The 18,612-nt window shown below is 44.6% G+C and overlaps 2 protein-coding genes across 3 annotated transcripts in view; both read left to right on the forward strand.

Annotated features, from left to right (window-relative positions):
• The first annotated feature begins 3,517 nt into the window (after positions 1–3,517).
• Positions 3,518–13,307, forward strand: LOC118409554 (myogenesis-regulating glycosidase-like). The gene is made up of 2 exons (XM_035810659.1): positions 3,518–3,776; positions 10,320–13,307. The coding sequence occupies exon 2, from the start codon at positions 10,330–10,332 to the stop codon at positions 12,214–12,216; it is 1,887 nt and encodes a 628-aa protein (XP_035666552.1). The 5' UTR covers positions 3,518–3,776; positions 10,320–10,329; the 3' UTR covers positions 12,217–13,307.
• Positions 12,703–18,612, forward strand: part of LOC118409555 (steryl-sulfatase-like) — an 8,619-nt gene continuing 2,709 nt past the window's right edge. Inside the window, exons 1-7 of one of the 2 annotated variants that reach the window (XM_035810661.1) lie at positions 12,703–12,757; positions 14,117–14,317; positions 15,371–15,492; positions 16,181–16,303; positions 16,785–17,489; positions 17,796–17,859; positions 18,178–18,398. In XM_035810661.1, coding sequence (XP_035666554.1) covers positions 14,133–14,317; positions 15,371–15,492; positions 16,181–16,303; positions 16,785–17,489; positions 17,796–17,859; positions 18,178–18,398 — 1,420 coding nt within the window. In that variant the 5' untranslated portion in view covers positions 12,703–12,757; positions 14,117–14,132. Of the gene's footprint in view, positions 12,758–13,362; positions 13,527–14,116; positions 14,318–15,370; positions 15,493–16,180; positions 16,304–16,784; positions 17,490–17,795; positions 17,860–18,177; positions 18,399–18,612 lie in introns of those variants that run through there. The other variant, XM_035810660.1, reaches the window with a different exon arrangement.

An 18,612-nucleotide genomic window follows, 5' to 3' on the forward strand; every position in this document is an offset into this window, starting at 1 on the left:
TTCATTCATTCATTCATTCATTCATTCAAAATGACAACAGAGTCTGTGTTAAGGACCGAATATGACCGAAAGTTTTATTAAGTTTGTCAATCAATGATACTTTCCGACTCCTCTGATCTTAAGTAAGCGTGTTCATCAGGATGAAGGACTGGTGGCGAGCTGTCAGACATCAGTTTCTCCACTCGTTTTGACACAGTTTTGAGCGAGGCCCTGTGCCGACGTGTGCGGTGGTCATCGGACTGTTGGCGACGTTTGTCAGCGTCAGCCTCTCGGTCTAGCTGCAATAACCTCTGAGCCGCTTCCCCGCCTGGACGTGGTGCGACCCCGAAGTGCTGTCCTAGACGGGCTAGGGATTCCCCCATCCCGCCTGACACAGCGGAGTGCATAGCACTGTAAGCCCTCATCTCACCCAGAGTCTTAAAAGTCAAAGACTTGGGCAGAGACTTGTGCATACGTCTGTGCATTGCCTCAACGCTGTTCGTGGACCGCAAGTAGCGCTGCTTCATTGCTTTGTCCTCCGACAACTTCGAATCAAGGACTTCAGTTAGCCCGATTCTGTCCTCCCCAGTTAGTAAGAGATATTTCTTTCTGGGGAGGTAGGAAGGGGTGTGGTCGGAGGCCACAGCTGAACAGGAACACACAAAGGAAAGATCGAAGCACTTTGTGTGGTTGCCGGAAAAGCAGTCAAGGATGTTGTTTTTAGCTTCCGAAACTGACTCAAGGAATTTAGAGTCGTCGGTGGGGTAGCACCCCCGCGCTCCCTTAAGTTCCCCTGAACAGCGCGAGGCTATGGCTTTCGACAAGACAGTACGGAAGGCTTTTTCTGCTTCCTTCACGACCTTGCCGGTAAACCCCACCTGCCCTGTCAGAAGTTGGGAACTTAAGTTCACGCGGAAAACACTGGACCGCTGACGACGCGAGGTGTGAACCATGCAATCTTGTTGCTCTATGCTAAAGCCGGGGTGGAGGTTTTGGGTAGCCGATTGTGCGCCTCTGAACATCTGTCCACACCCGTCAGTAACCAGAGCTTTAAGCAGAAGTGGTGACTCTTTGCAATTATACATCTCTCGGGTAACTTTCTCAGCTAACCATTCTTCTGCATTTCCAATAGGTTGCGATTTTGGATAGGTTGACGCTTCTCCGACCTTTCCAAATTTGTTTGCAAAGCCGAAACCAATCAGCATGTTTTCAGCTGTTTCCTGTTCCCTAACGGGAAGCGCTACCTGTGTGGATTTCTGGTGGAACCCCTTGTAACAGGGGTTATTGTAGCAACAATCCATTGCTGCGGCTGAGCCCGCTGGCTTGCCAGCTTCCACCTGATCTCCCCTTAGCTCCATGACTTGCCGCAATCGCCCCCTGTTGTCGGCAAGGGCCTGCTGTGTCAAGGATATGAGTGGACCCGCCAGCCCAGTCGCCAGGTTGTGCAAGCTACTCTTGGTGGGTCCCGACAGCTCGACGCTGCAGAACAGCGTGTGGAGCGTCGACGGCCCGGCTGGGACTTTCGTCAATCCAAGCGTGAGCTGCACATTCTTCTTACCGGGCAAGGGGCCTCTCGTGCGGCCAGGAAGACGCTCCGCTTCCTCGTACAGCTTGCGCCTTGGCGTGGTGAACCCGCACCTACCGCATCGTACGGCCTCCCAGTAACCAAGCCCGAACTTTCTCTCCCTATCCGCTGGGATCTTCACCTTGGGGAGGCAGCAGGGGCTGGCAATGCTGTGTGAAAGGATGAATTCATCCATTAGCTTCTCTAGGAGAGGAACATTGAAAGTCCTGTCCTCAGTAACACTTGCAGTTGGAGTAGGAGGCCGAGTAGCCGACGCACCTACCAGGCTCTCTAAAACCGTAGGCGGCCTCTGTCTGGGCCGGAGCCTGCCAGGTGTGTCGTCTACAGACGGACGCCGCGCCAAACTGCAAATATCACTGTCGACACGCTGATATTTTGTGTAACTATGTTGGTCCTTTACGTCTGTATCTACCGCTTTATTATCATCGTCTACTATGTGACCCGTGCTCCTGCGTCGCACTTCATTCCCCACCTCAAACTTTACTACGGGTTTTCGCTTTTTGGGTCTTCCAGCTTTTTTTACTTGTATAATATCACTTGATGCGGCTGGCAACACAACGCTTTCTGTGATGACATCGGCGTCGGTTTCGTCGGGGGGATCTTCAATGACTACATCATTACTCTGACTAGCGTCGTATCCGGTGGAACTGACTTCTATTTCCGCCAGCTGTAACGGGATATACGTGTGTTGCCAAGCCATACTCACCACTCATTTGAATAAATTAACCGTTAACAGATAGTTCGATTTAGAAATTTGTTATGGAGTTACGTCATCACCAAGGTGAACTTAGCAACGCGACTATTTTGGAACGCAAGGTGATGACGTTCACCTGCGCCGTGGATTTGGGGCGCACAGTGCTGCTTTTCCGGCATTTTCTCGTATTGAAAGGGTACTTGAGGCGAAACAATTCATTAAAATTACAGACAGAACAGTTCTGCACATACCAGTGTCTTGTTTAGTTGTTGACATTGTATAAAACGTCTACAAATTGCTTACAAACATAACCAGTTGTAAAAATGGAACTTACATGTAATACTCAGCCAAGCCGCGTGGCGGCGCCAAGATACACGCACTTTTCGGGCCATTTTCAACAACCTGTTACAGCGCGATGAATAGGCGCATGTGGTTGAAACTTGGTGGAAGTTTTCAACAAACCCTCCTCTTGCTTTTTTTCTACTTTTAATTGAAATGGTGCCTCTTAAGGTTCCGGGTCGGAGTTTAAATCTGACCGGAGTTGGCGTAAGGGTATGGTAATAGGCCGGAAGTGCGGTTTGGTTTCCTATGTTTTGGTCCCGATTTCCATAAAATCGTTATAGCTGTGTATGAATCTTTTTATTTTCTGATAAGCCTGTTAGTTGTAGCATTTATTGGTGGCGTATTGTTGATTGTGCAGCGAAGACTTTGTGGTACTATTTCGTGCCATCGGCAACGTGACCTTTTCGCCTGATGACCCGGATCGTGCGTTCTATGTCCGCCACGGGTGGGTTGGGGTCATCGTAGATTGCGGAAAAGTTATCACATGGATTTTTTTTTATTTTCATTTTTCAGATTTATGAAGTAATGAGCTTTATTGGTTTCTAGGCGGTTTCCCTGGGAAAATTCGTTTTTTTCGCGCAGCCGTGTTTAGAAAATGCGTAAAAATAACACATTTTTTTCAAAAAGTTACTTTTTTCGTCATTATTTACCCAAAATATTGTAGAAGTAGAAACCATTAAATCAGTGAATCACGAAGCTGCATGACACCACTTTCCATCAGAGTAATGAAAAATGTCGGCCCATGTTCCTTAGGGAACTCACAGCCCTTTCGGCCGAGGGTGTCAGATTTGCCACGAAATCGTGAAAAAACTCCGGTCCGAGACCGAAACAACCAGAGGGGCGAGTAGAACTGGCGCAATGACATTTTTTTCACTTCTTTAGAAACATTGTGCCGTGGGCTACCAGAAAACTGCCGAATGTAGGGTGCGGCAGATCTTAATTAAAAAAGGTGCTTATCCATGCACTAGATAGATATTGTCAAACACGAAATTGTCAAACTTAACAATTAGGTATTGTAATGTGCTGTTTAAAGTAATTATCAAAGCCTACCGGCCCTGGGGTGGTCGATACAATTATCGGCGTGGGAGATTTGGGGTCACCTGAGGGTCAGCCAGGGTTCATCTGCAGGAGCTCGGCAGAGGTGACAGCTGTCGGGAACAACTTCCTGGTGCCCAGGTGAGTATTTTGGTGCGCACGGACGTGTTCAGAAAGCGAGGGGCAACATGAACGTCACGTCGGTTAGCCCACACAACACTACTAACTCCAATGTTGGTTCGGAAGAAAAAAAGTCTAACTTCTGTCTTATGTAACAACATGATAGCACGTTAGAAAATTCACGGTGAACGTTATCACAAAACGTATTGTGTTCGTGCCATGAAATAGATCATTGATAGAGTTCGAGAACAAATCGACACAGATTGGCACAGTTCTACTAAATCCATTTTAACTGAGGATAACAGAATTGTATTTTGGACTTTTGACCCTGAGTGTCTTTCACCATATTTGTCATCAAGAATAATGTTTCTCTGTAAATCATAACAAACAGGCGAAGTTTTATATGTGAAATAGCTTGTCATCTAGTGCAAAATGGTACTAGTGCACCAGGAAAGTGCGTGTTTGGGGTGCATTGATTTGGGCACGGAACATGATTCTGTGTATCCTTGCGCAGTGACTGTGCGATGATCAATGGCGCCAGCACCCCGACTACATAAACCACGGTGAGCGGGTCGTGAGAATTAAGTATCGAAATTTCCCTCGATTGTATGGATAGTTTCTAATGTGTCATTTGAAATGACATTCTGTTTGTGATACATTAGTGTGATAACCACCACGATTAAAATACATCAATGGCCGCCCAGAAAGGTCTGAGATATTCTTGACATTTGTTTCCTTAAGCTTCGCCAAGAAAGTTGTGTTTTTAGTATACTAGTACTAGTATAAGTTCGCCCATGGTCACTCAAGGAACTTTGACACCAGCTCGAGCAGACGTCTTCCATTCTACGGGCAGTCCAACACAAATCACTTGGCCTTTCACCCATAGTTCGAGAGGAACGTTAATGGATATAAATAATACAGATCATGGCAAATAATAAATGAGAAAGTTGTTTAAGTGTTAAAAGATGGTATATTCACTAACAAGTGACACATTAGGTTAGGCAAAGGGGAATACCAGCGGGCACAGATTATGACAAGAACTTTATTGCACGCCAACTGTACATGGTATTTATGTATGGCAACAACCACTAGTAGTACACAAAGTGCATAATATAGGTATAGAATAAGGGTCCTAATTAACATAGCAATAAGGACTGATAAAAATTATTTGATATACTGTTACGATAGAGTGGGCTAATCATTAGTTTCGGTATTCTTTCTAATAACAAAGCAGTCCTTTATATAGTAGCCTTTTTTCCATTATGGGAGTTGTGGCATCTAAAAGATACAAAATGTGTATACAAATCTGTTTGTAGACGAGTCCCTTGAAATTTGTGAAAGTGAAATTCATCTTCAATATGCTTTGGGCAGAATTGACCGAACCTTTGGTTAGGGGCTACATTGTAGTATCTGCCTGTTTCGATATTCAATTCATGGCTACTGATTCTTAATTGAGTTATTGCTTTACGAGTTTCATTAAGCTTTACGAAGTTATTTATATCAATAAGGAATGTTTCTTGTTCATAACTTTTTTATTTGTTAAGAAAGAGCAGTTTTGAATTTAACCACTACTGTTTATATATATATTGAGGATATATATATGTATATATAAGCGCAGTTGGTAAGCAATATAATCTACTTCATAAGCCTCAGATTTCATCCATATTTCTTCAAATCCATGGTAATAAAGATGATCATGCAGTAAATGAATTAAAAAAAGAAAGTAGATACAGTGCTGTATGCATCGCGTAGCAAAGAGTAAGTTTTGGTATATGATAATGAAACTCTTGTTGTTCCCGTTTTGAGTTTAATTTTCAGTATTTCCCTCACCTTACCGATTGTGGCACCAGGCTGTCTTGCTCTCAGCTTGCCAATGTTTAGTACTGTCTCAGTCTGTCTGTTTTTAACAAAAAAGCTGTTCTGATTAACAAATGCCTTTGCAGACAGCAAGTTCTTGCTCGCGATCGTCATTGATAAGAAAAAGACCTTGTGATTTTTTTTTTGCTATGTAACAGTATTTTCCGAAATTGTCGGTTATCATTTATTTCTCTAGTAAATGTTGCAAATGGCTATGGACATTCGCACATGTCTCACCAAGTATTTCAGTTGACGTCGTCTGTGCCATGTTGGATCACAGTGTACGCTCGTACAGCAAACGAAGATGCCATTGCTTTTAATCATCCAGTTACCGGCCATTATTATATGGACACTGGAGGATTCAAATCATAATTACTATGACGTCAATGAAAAGCCTGTATTCCATATACAACAGGTATTTTCAAAGACGGTTGAAAGGGGAATTGTAGAGGCTATTATCTATTTTTTTGTTTGATGTGATATCTCTGATGTGTAAAAGTAACCTTACTTCGCGATAAGTCGTAAATTGAGGTATCGAAGAAAAGGCACTAGATACAGGGATGAATATTTACATAACACGTGGTACCGCAGCCGCGCCCTATCAAACGTCCACGTTGAGTCTGGTGCTGGGGCACACGCCCAGACGTCCCGAACACGTGCGCAGCTGTGTCCTTGTGTTCAATTGGATGGGAATTAGTCTGTCCCAGATGTCCCCCAGAGTCTCCGTTAGGAATAGATCTAGTTTCAACCATATCAGTGAAACGCCTTGGAAGGAGAAAGTTTTTTTTCGGATTTTCACGTGATCGGCAATCTTCAGTTTGAACCGTATAACTGAATGGATTAGGAACTGACTTGTTGAATTTGAATGGTGAATACCAATATACAATTAATCTCAGTGTCAATCATAAAAATCATTTTGAACACATAAGTTACTCGGCAGGTTCCCGGCCATTCCCGTACAGAATGTCAGCATGCTCCACGGATCGTGAGAGGTCGTGATTTTGTCGCATACCGTATCACCACGTCACGCGCCCTAAGGTTGCTGTCTGTACAAGTCATGATCAGTGGTGACGGTTTCCTTTTCGTTTGCGCAGCAATTTGCAGTGGTGTTTCTTGTATGCTCACTACCAGTCGGACTCGTATCTTGTGTGTTTTCCTTTGCTATGGCATAAAGTTTTTTCACCTTTGTCGGACAATAATTTGTTGTTGAGCTGCTTGCCTGCACAGTTGTGAGACAGCTATTATTCAGGGCCATGTCTCGTTGGTACAGTGTATTTGCTGCTGCTACTCCGTAAGGCATTTCGTCCTTCCCAATTTGCAAAGCAGAATTTTCCGTTACACCTGCCAGAACGTCGGGATTTACAGCGTGAGTTGTATTTTCCCTATAGACCGGTAGAGGGGGCGGTGCTGCAGAGGCGTATTGGTGATCTTGGCCATCCTCAACTGCACCTGGTACGTCATCGTTGTCGTAGTGATGAACCTGAACTTCTGTAGTACCGACGGTGTCCGCTGGGAGCGCTTCTAGAACGCAGTGGAGACTATAATTCGTGTCACCCATTTTCATCCGCGACCAGTGAATTTCTCGCAATGGTCGAAGCGGAAAGGCATTCAAGTCCGATTCTCCTTCTGTTGAATACTCTGTCAACTCTCGGAGAGTATGGAAAGGGATGCAGACGACCATGGCCTGTACCCCCACATGCAATGTTGCACTGGTGGTGCTATTTTTTTCTCGAGGTCGATTTGTTCGTTGTTTTCTCCAACAAATTAATGTAGTAAGAAAGAGTGTGATAAGAATGGCGCTAAGAGCGATGACAGTGATGGATAACACGATTGGTTTTGCTTGTAAGTTGATGTTTCCAACTGTACAGAACATCTGATCAAATGACGATAAAGTTAACCAGTTGGAACAGCAGGATTGGTTCGTTGAACCCGCACAAATATCTGTGTTGTTTGTACCTGATTGTGAGTTCACGGATTTATGTTCCTTTTTCTCATTTGGTCGCCGGTTAAGACACAGCAGCAGATCAAAATGATAGGTTTTCGTGCTTCCATACCTTTTCAGTTCACTGGTGTATATGCCCGAGTCTTCCTCGGTGAAGTCTTTAACCACGAACGCTTCGGTGAGAAACTCAACCTTGTGGCGCCCTGTCGGTGTGTTCCAGAAGTAGGGCTGAACGTGACGCTTGACTCCGCTCACCAACGGTAGACGAATAGAACCATGCTCACTTACGAAAAAGGTGTGGGGACAAACACCAAAGTATTTATGCCGACTTTTGATGAAGGAAGTCCTTGCGATGAAAGAGCGGTTATGTTTAGTGTCGATGGTGTAAGCTGGTATTCTGGGCCACACTTCTATGTGCTCATCGGTAATCATATAATCACGGCTGAGTTGTTCAACATCAGGACAGCGCAAAGGGTTCCCCTGTAACTGATACGAAACGTTCGGGTGTGCTGATTTTATATCGTTGGGTATTTGTCTGATCTTGTTGACCATGAGCAATACTAACAAGAGTTCTTTACTCGGAATCAGCCTGATGGCCTGCATGGGAAACACAGAAAGTCTATTCGCGGAAAGCTCCAGGAACTCCAGACTTGCTAGACCGTGAAAGGTGCGTTCTGATACGGCAGAAATGAGGTTGTTTGAGAGGAACAGATCCGAAAGCGCAGCGAGGTCGGAAAAAATGAAGTCGCGAAGGGAAACGATGTCGTTTCTGTCCAGATCTAGAACCCGAAGTTTGCACAGCCCTTGGAAGGTTTGCGGAGACAAGTCGTTTACCCTGTTGTTGTCGATAAACAGATACCGTATGTATGGGGTTGTTTTGAAAGAGCCCAGGTGAGATATTCTGTTGTGTGACAGCTTGACAGTGTAGGCGTCAGACTTGATGGAGTCGATGGGGACGTGCGTTAGGTTAAGGCCCGTGTAATGAACGGTCCTCCCAGTAGTAATGATCAGCGAGGTCAACATAAACAAGGCAGTCGCGGATCCCATTTTCTATCTACTCAGTGTACTCGGCAGACAAAGGCTTGCTATGATAACAAAGAAATAACACAAACAATAAATATATAGACGTCTAAGTGTGTCTATCCAGTCCTGATAACAAGCATATTGTACAGATTATAACATTCCTTATGTTAACAAAGTGTCCCGACCCAAAAGGCCATAACCGGGACCAGCCATCATAAAATGTGCCTTATATGACGATATATTTTACTCTACTACTTGAAGGTGGAGATATACAGTAGAAGCCGTTTGATTGTACACCCAATTTGCCAGCATACTAGTATTTCGTACAATTATCCAGATGGTGCAATAATGCGAAGTTATACAACTGGACTGCACCAGTTTGGGATTTGGGGATTCAGTGCAATGCAGAACAGAAGTATGTGGTCATCCGTCGTGCTTTTCAGTATTATTTCTCTCAGTAATCTAACGTTAACTCATCTACACCTACCAATTGTGCAGGGTTAGGCTGACTTGATTCGCAGCTCTCATTCAGCTTGCAGTGTGCGTTTCCGTCTCGGTCTGGCAGAAAATAGCTGACCTAATTTACATATTAGGATGCATTTGCAGGCAGCAAGGTCTTTCCTACAACCGTCATTGGTCAGAAAAGATCGTGTGATGTTTTTACTATGGAAAAGTTTCTCCGAAATTGTCGGTTCTTATGTATTTTTCATGAGCAATGTTGCAACTGCAACTGGGTCATGGACACTTTAACGTGTCTCAGCCACTATGCCGCATACAAGAAGTGTTTCAAAAGACGGTCTAAATAGTAGAAACTCTACTATCATCAAACTTTTTTTGTTTGATATGCATGTTATGTGAATAACCAGAATAACTAAGCTTGCTTTTCGATTGGTCATAAATTGGCATATCGAAGAAAAGAACAAAAAGAACGAAAAGCTACCGTGCATATACGGTGATGTATATTTATATAACACGTGTATTGGTACTGCATCCGAGACCAATTAAACGTCCATCTTCAGTCTGGTGCAGGGACACGGATATCGCACAGGCGTCCCGAACGTTGTTAACACGTGCACCACATGTGCATAACACATGCACAACCATCACAATTAGCCACACAACCAATTATACCATGGTAATTAGCGATTCAACCAATGAGAGATTGTAGTCTCTTTCCCATGTGTCCAAAACCTTCAAGCTTGCAAGACTTTCCAGCGGAAGGATCAAGTAGGTCCAGTTTCAAACATTACCGTCACTCCTCGTAAGGAGAAACGTATGTTTGAGACTAGAGAGAAAGTCTATAATTTTAGCGTTACTTTAGTCCCAAGTTGGCATTTTATTGTATTTGTTGGTCTGGAAGGAATGAAAAAGGACTTTGATGGTTGGATCAAGGACGTTATATCTGATATAACGTCCTTGGTTGGATGGAATTTCAATGAAAAGAAAGTACCAAAAATGTTACCTTATAAACATCTAACATTATTTTAGTTTGTTTTGTGACCCCGGGCCCTCACATAGGCAACCGTGGTGCTCGATCCATGAATGTGCCATCAAAGAAAGCGATGTACTGTTGTAATTATTAATTACTGTATTAGCTTTACAGTGGTATACAGTACAGTTCAAAGGTATTGATTAAGCAGCAACGGAGATATGATCAACTGAAGCCAAGTTTGACTAAGACTTGAACATCGAATCTATTATAGAGATGTATTGTTTCTGATTATTGTTATTGTTCATTGCAGGACAACCATAATGGCAGCGGAGGATTCGGAGTTCAGCGTTATTGGCTACGCCACCTTCCTTCATAAGACTCGAGAACTGAGGCTTTACCAGGGAGGGCGTGTCGTCTTGCTGGGTGCTCTGTGCACGGAGATAAAAGCTAACCAGTCGCCTCGGCTAAAAAAGACTTGCAAGTTGGGTGAAGCCGGTTTCCAATGGCAGTGCGCAGGCCTCAACATCCGGCATGAGCAACATGGTGATGACGTCGACACGTACAACATCAGGTGGAGTAGCACCTCGGATCCAAACTTCCGGCTGCAGGACCAGTTTGAGATGGCGGGAGCGCACTGGTACGGCTGTGGCACCGTGCACCAACAGCTCTGGCCCATCGAGAAATGGCAAAAGGACATCTCCCCGTTTGTTTCACCTTTTGGTTACATGATTGAGCGTTATTGGTTATCCTCGTCGGGCGTGGCAATAGTGGTTGGTAACGAGGTTCCGTTATTTGTAGGCATGAACAGCCAGGGCAATGGGAAGTTGTCGTTCTTAGCTCAGTTTAATGATTCCCCGTACAATAATCCTAAAGGGCGCAGGCCGTCTCTGGAGTACACCATCATCTCGGGCCCGAGTCCGTTAGTTGTGCAGAAGTTCGTCATGAAGAAGTTCTTCTCTCTTCCTCGCGGTATACCCGACGAGCGCATGTTCCGTTCGCCCGTGTGGTCCACCTGGGCGCGCTACAAGGTCCACGTCAGCCAGGGCAGCGTGCTGGACTACGCCAGGGAGATTTCTTCCCACGGATTCAGCAACAGTCAGATAGAGATAGACGACGACTTCACTACGAAGTATGGCGATCTCACGTTCAACCCAAACAAATTCCCCGACGCTAAAGGGATGGTGGACCAGCTGAAGGCTGATCATTTTCGTGTCACGTTGTGGGTTCATCCTTTCTCAAACTTAGACTCGCAGTCTTTCGCTGAAGGTCGTGAGAAGGGGTTCTTCCTGGGTTCTCACGATGAGGCAGACGGTGGAGTGAAAGCCGTGGAATGGTGGAACGGATCGGGAGCGGTCGTCGACGTGACCAATCCGAAAGCGCGGGAATGGTATTGTGGCCGCCTCCGCCACCTGCAGCAAGAATCTGGAATCGATTCCTTCAAATTTGATGCTGGAGAGAACCTTTATCTACCGCCACACCTCTCCGCACACCAACCCATGCTCAACCCTTCTGACTTCACCACAAAATACGTTCAGACGGTCGCTTCATTCGGTGCCATGGTAGAAGTGCGGGTAGGATACCGCAACCAAGATTTGCCCATCTTCGTCCGTATGATGGACAAAGACTCGAACTGGGGTTACGATAACGGTCTGCGGACCATCATCCCCTCCGCGTTGACGCTCGGTATCCTGGGATATCCCTTCATCCTCCCTGATATGATTGGCGGGAACGCGTACGAAGCAGGCTTCCACGAGACGCGGCTGCCCGACAGGGAGTTGTACCTCCGCTGGGTACAGGTCACTGCATTCCTGCCGGCTATGCAGTTTTCCATCGCTCCATGGCAATACGATGAAGAAGTCGTCCAAATCTCAAAACGGTATGTCGACCTACACGAGAACTTCGTGACGCCCCTCATCCTGAAGTTCGCACTCGAGGCGGTGGAAGACGGCAGTCCGATCATACGGCCTCTGTGGTGGCTGGCCCCGAGCGACGAACAGTCACAGATTGAAGACTCGGAGTTCTTGATCGGAGACGAGGTTCTTGTGGCACCAATATTGGACCAGGGAAGGACCTTCCGTGACGTGTACCTTCCGCCTGGCGGAGCGTGGCAGGATTGCAGGGACGGTGCCGTCTATGACGGAGGGCAATTATTGAAAGACGTGTCTGTGCCTTTGGGAGATGTGGCATACTACACAAAGAAAGGGTAGCAAAATAGGTTTACACAAAGTTACTGTAATTATCAGCCCCAACACCGAGCTCTGAAAGTTTTGATAATGACAGTCTACATGTGCAAACCTTGATAGGGTAACATGCCACATATCAACAGCTTCTATCGCTTTGCTTCATCCTTTTATTTTAGGCTAGGTTATATTTAGAAGTGAATTCAATTTTGGCAGACGTATAGTTGTTTCTAAAATAAATTTAGATCAGGACGGGTTGTGCCGTAAAACATGTGCTTTCAAGTACTGACAGAACAATTTAGGAATCAACTCCGAGACGCAAAACTCGAACCGGTCAACCTAACCATTCAAAGGAGACAATTGTTAAGTTATGGTTAATTATAATCGGAGCTACGGTATTTTGTTGTCAGCGCCTGACATTGCCTTTTGACCCACAGTACTTGAAAAATAGGGACAAAGTTCACGTCCTTCCTAGTTCACCTTTCACCCACTTCTGACGCGGAAATACCCCGAATGAACATACAATATCTGATACTCCTGCTACCTGCTACCAACCGAAGAGTGCTTTGTGAGTATAGTTACGATGTATATACCGTATATGTATGTACACATATCTCTATATATGTATGCAGAATATTTCTTATAGTTATTTTAGTCAGCAGGCAATGGCCTTAATTCCCCTGTTATTGTAGACCAGGTGAAATGAGCGCCGGGATTAGTGCACTCTTTTACATGTTTGTTACTTCAGCCCTGTGACACTACCTGTAACAGCTGACTAAAATTATAATTTACAACGGAACCAGTTTATTGCTGACAACGCTGTCTGCTTGACTTCATTACGTGGTAAGATATTTCGCTTCATGTTTGGTTGTGAATCAACGTCGTCGATTAATTAGGTAGAACAAGTTTTTAGTATTTGGACTGTGCGTGTCAAATGCATACTTGCTCCACCTGGCTACGATGACACTATTAGTTGACTGAGAGCCCGTATGTGCTTGTAATTCTATGAATACCAAAGGAGGCGGATGCATCTTTGAAAAGTCGTAACTGGCTAACCTATGCATTACAAAGAGAGCTCCGACCACCTGATTTTTGTATTTGCCATATTTATCTAATCCACAAGACTTGAATAAGCAAATCTGTAATAGAGCATATCCAGTGTTACGCGTGGTTGATCATATGAGTGAACAGAATGTTTAAAGTATAAGTAATTGCTCCTGCCGTCGTTTGCAGTAAGTTAATCATATGCATACTGCTTGCTTCACAAAGTACCACACCAGCGATAGGTGAACAGAATGCTGGCTTACAACACTCAAGGACGTTGCTGAAAAGCTAGGGTAAACAGGCGATGTTACACAAACACACGACCGTGTTATATGTGGCAAAGGTGGATTGTGTACAAAAGCCCTTGACGCCCTAATGACTAAAGTACAATGCTTTACATGTCACATTGACACCATGCATTTATTTGACCGGCTGGCGTCTTTTGGTAATGAAGTTCTCTCCAATGTCAGTGCAGGTGCTGCATTTCTACCCCTAGCGATAGCGTACTGCCGGAGACGCCCTTGTCTATCTGTTTATAAGGAATATTAACTTATTGATGCTGGGAAAATTGAAAAACTAATAAGTTGCCGTCGTTCAAGGCCAGTCATATGTGTATGTTTCTTTATTGGAAGATTGATGATTTTTATGTGACGTTGGAAACATCGCATCACCAGAATGATTCGGAACTATCATACTTGGCTCATGATTTGCCGTGTATATGACGAGAGATAGTAGCTGCTATCGGAAACACCAGCTCCTTACAAAACTCACCCAGCCACTTGAGTAACTTTGTGCACCTGCACACCTGCATGTAAACCACATCGCCGAATTCATCTATGATTATGAATCGTTCTGTAGTCAACGTGTCTTATTCATGTGTAAGTATTTGCAGTTCCAACATGGCAGAAGGGGGTATGGAATCGTCCCCGGCAGTCTGCTGTGTTTCTGTACGGAGTTCTCTGCTCTTCCTGCTGTTGTGTCCATCAGTCCTCTCCCAGCAGGACGTCAGGCCTAACTTCCTACTGTTCATGGTGGATGATTTGGGCTACGGAGACGTCGGCTGTTTCGGGAATGACACGATCAGGTTTGCCAAAAAACGTTTCAAGCGTTGGTTGTGGTCGGGTAGTGGCCGCCATTTCTTTCGCCTTACTCCATCCCTCCATCCCTCTGCAGTGTTCGGCAGACGAAAGAAATCGCGGCCACTACCCCACCATAACCTCTTGCTTGGGGAATAATTAAAACGTATGTTGACACGCACATGCATGTGTAACGTTACATATATAAGAGGACTTTGAAGCGTTATTGACTTACCCGTACGGTCACAAGGCCTGTTGACATATTACCCAGATAGATGGCGACAGTTGAGCGGCCCAAACTGGATTTGCATGATCTATGTATGGTTAATGGAATGAATGTGACCCTTGATGTAAAAGTATGATTTGAAATACAAATCTTAAAAATATTGTAAGCTTGAACTGTTCGAGAATATCCCACCTCCCCGGCCTATTGCACAACACAAGCACGGATACGTGCTGATATAGGTAGTACAGTAGCACATGAGAGATTTTTCACTTTGGCAATGTTGATTTGATTATATGGATGACATCCTCTGGGAACCCCAAAACTGATGCGAGCGTGCGAACAAAACAAACATTTGGCCAAGAAAAGTTGCCTTCATTACGAAATATCTATTAGTGGTCAGCAAGTTTTAACAAATGAATATACACACAGAGTATGGTATCCTTGATGTCAGTGATGATAGTCTTTGAAATAACTTTTTGGCATCAGTATCCATTTCCCGACATTATTTTGCAGTCTACTGTATATATTTGCTCATTTTACAGCTGCTTTGTATTATTAACAGTATGGTTGAAAAGTTTTTTTTTTCTTTGGGAACGGCCGAAAATTGATGCGCGCGCGGATGTCATCCATAATCAAATCAACATGGCCTTAGTTGGCGATTGCGCTGCGATCTGGCTGCGACCTAAGTTGAATCTGTGCTTCCCCTGTCCTTGATTTTATATTTATTGGAGTATGGTCGCCGCCTCAGTGGAAATAAAGAATTGCCATACAGGAATTACCCGTACTATAAAACTCACTAAAGCACAGTATGATACAATTCACATAACTGCTACAGGACACCAAACATTGACCGGATTGCCTCTGAAGGAGCAAAGCTGACACACCACCTAGCGGCAGCGTCCATGTGTACACCTAGTAGGGCGGCATTCCTGACTGGACGGTACCCCGTCAGAAGTGGTCAGTGTTTCCCAATACTTTGGCCATTCATCGATATAGACCGAATACCACAATGCATCTGTTTCTGTTGTTTCTAGTGTTGTCAAAGTAGTGTGCATACGTACATGACCAATCATCGACTATGAACTATAATACAGATAATAAAGCAATGTTTAACAATTAACATTCTAACGTTAAATTTCAAAATATGCCATCAGCAGCCTTGCCATTCTAGCTAACCTGTGACTGATGCGTAATATGATTCGTACGAGGAGTGACGTGGCGCGGAGTGACGGACCAACACTGATAAACGAAGGGATCTCCTCGAATGTGTGGGGCTAGTACAATGTACCTCCCCTAGCTTGGCTTAGACTGCACCAGGTTGCACCAGACATTAACAAATTGGCCTTTTAATGGGCGTTCATTGGTTCATTGTGGTGCACTGAACCGTACGGTAATATCATAAAAACGTCTATGAGGATGAGTCAAAAGGTAATGTAAGTGTTGTCGTAACAAGCTGTCATCTTGTCATCAACACTCAGTCGTTCATAAAAAAACTGAACAACAAATAAATTGAGATATTTCAGTTTCAAGAAGATACGTGACCTTTTGTGCCAAATTTCAACACATTCGATGTAAAATGGGCCTGTTACGAAGCCACTTGCATTACTTTTTGACTCATCCTGGTAGGTATTCTCATTCCCTGTAGGTATGGCAGCTCACCACGGGATAAGGTATTTACCTAACATCGCCAGCACCGGCGGCTTACCTCCCAATGAAACAACGTTTGCAACTCTGCTCAAGCAGGCTGGATACGCCACTGCATTGATAGGTGGGTGGCGTTAATCAAATCATGATGCTAGAATTTATACAATGTTGGCATTCCGCTTAAGTACATAGTGTCATTAGCATTAACATAAAGCCATTTTTTCATCATACCCAATAAGTACATGATAAAGTTCTTTTTACCTCCGTGAAAATTTAAGGTATTGCTTCAGGTCTGCGCCTTTGTTTGTTTGTTTCGTGTGCACTCCCAGTTATCTGGATATTGTAGAGAGACTGCTACAGTAAGTCTGAGATGGTGTAACCGGAGTCTCTCAGGGTGGGCACGATTGCTTGGCTCGGTTCCAAAGTTGCTCCCCACGATGGGGAGGTGGGCTTATCCAGGGTCGGAAGTGGCATGCATAGGAACGAAAGTGAATAGACAGAATTAGCGAGAAAATCACGACTGAAAGAAAACAAGTAATTCACAAAAACCTACGGAGGTATGACTTCTTTGATTACTTGTTGCATCTGTCCACATTTCATCACAGGAAAATGGCATCTCGGTCTGCACTGCGCATCTACCGGTGGACTGTGTCACCATCCTAATAACCACGGCTTCGACTATTTCTACGGCACGCCGATCACTAACTTCCGAGAATGTGGTGAAGATGGCGAGAGCATTTACTACATGAGCCATCTTTACGCAATATACAAACAGATCTGCTGGGCGTACCTAGCCGGAGCCGCATCTTTGCTTCTCATGAAGTTTCTCGGTAAAATACACGTTCGCTGGCTGCCGTTGTTGACATTAGTGACGTTATGTACATTAGTTATAGCCTTTCCAAAAGTCTTCTTGGTTCAGCTTCGGCCGTGGAACTGTCTTCTCATGGAAAACGAAAAAGTAGCGGAGCAGCCGTACAGTCTGAGAGATCTCACGCCAAATCTTGTGAACAAATCGTTGAAGTTCATAGATGAGAACGCGGGCAGGCCGTTTTTCCTCTTCCACTCCTTTCTCAAAGTCCACACCGCTCTCTTTGCTACCAAAGAATTTGAAGGGAGAAGCCTACACGGTCGCTATGGCGACAATATCGAGGAAATGGACTGGGCAGTTGGTCGTATTTTGGATGCTCTTGATCAAAAAGGTCTGTCTCACAAAACGTTTGTGTACCTCACGTCTGATAACGGCGGTCATGTCGAGGAAATCTCCGTGAAAGACGGACAAAGGGAAGGAGGCCACAACGGAATACTAAGAGGTACGCAGTTTGATGAGCTTTCTTACAATGAGTTGCTTGTACAAGCTGTAACAAGCCACAATCCTAACGCAATTAATTGCACTGCATCTTGTCAGAGCGTATTTTCTTTGCAAGTGTGCGTTAAGTCTCAATTACGTGTAAGTTGTTAGGAATTCTAATGAGAAAATTGTAAATTGAATATTCCTGCATTCAAGTCTCTATCAGCTAATCAAACTGTGTAGGTGTGTTGTACTCCTTGTAACAGGACAGCTAAATTGAGATGACCTCTTGGTGCACTTCTTACGGTAATTTTGTACTTCAATTCAGGAGGAAAAGGCATGGCAGGATGGGACGGAGGAATCAGGATGCCAACCGTCCTGCGCTGGCCCAAGTAAGTCATACAAGAAATTGTTAGAGTGCTGAAACATGTACTCTGTTAGGCTGAGCACAGTGAATGTTTGTACCTTAGCGTGTTTCTGGTCGAGAAAGGTAGACCATACCAACAATCATTCAAACTTCCAACGGCTCCTGATTTGTAGAAGGTTACAGAATGTATACGTTGATGTCAAGTTGATGTCACTATACCTTCCTATAATACTACTGGCTAGTTACAATAGGGCAATACAATCTACAAGTTGATTCTAAGCTAGACAATATTGATATTAAGTTATAGAGAGCGCTATTCGATATATTATTATCTCCTATGTAGAGACATCCGGCCCGGCACGGTTGTGGATGAACCCACCAGTCAGATGGACGTGTTCCCCACGGTTCTGCGCTTGGCCCAGCTGAACACCCCCGCGGACCGGGTGATAGACGGCCGTGACCTCATGCCTCTCCTGACAGGAACCAAAAACCTGACAGACCACCGGTTCCTCATCCACTACTGTGGGAGCAGGATACATGCCGCCCGCTACAGGCCACCTACAGGTAACCATGGTCACACTCTCTACAGACTTACTATCGTTATATCACTGTCACACAGGCAGAGAGCTTCTGCTGAATGTGTTGATCACCAGAACGTCACCGAATTTAAAAATCACCAAAGAATCAAGTGTATTTTTCACCAGCCTTGAAAATCTACCCCCATCCCATTAGATGCGACTCGGGGATATGCGAAAATCGGCCGATCTCTAAAAATCAC

Source organism: Branchiostoma floridae, chromosome 2 (assembly GCF_000003815.2).
Source record: "Branchiostoma floridae strain S238N-H82 chromosome 2, Bfl_VNyyK, whole genome shotgun sequence".
Taxonomy (NCBI): Eukaryota; Metazoa; Chordata; class Leptocardii; order Amphioxiformes; family Branchiostomatidae; genus Branchiostoma; species Branchiostoma floridae.

What these genes read in the sequence shown, in the direction of transcription:
- LOC118409554 (XM_035810659.1), top strand. Translation starts at nt 10,330, where the DNA reads ATGGCAGCGGAGGATTCGGAGTTCAGCGTTATTGGCTACGCCACCTTC.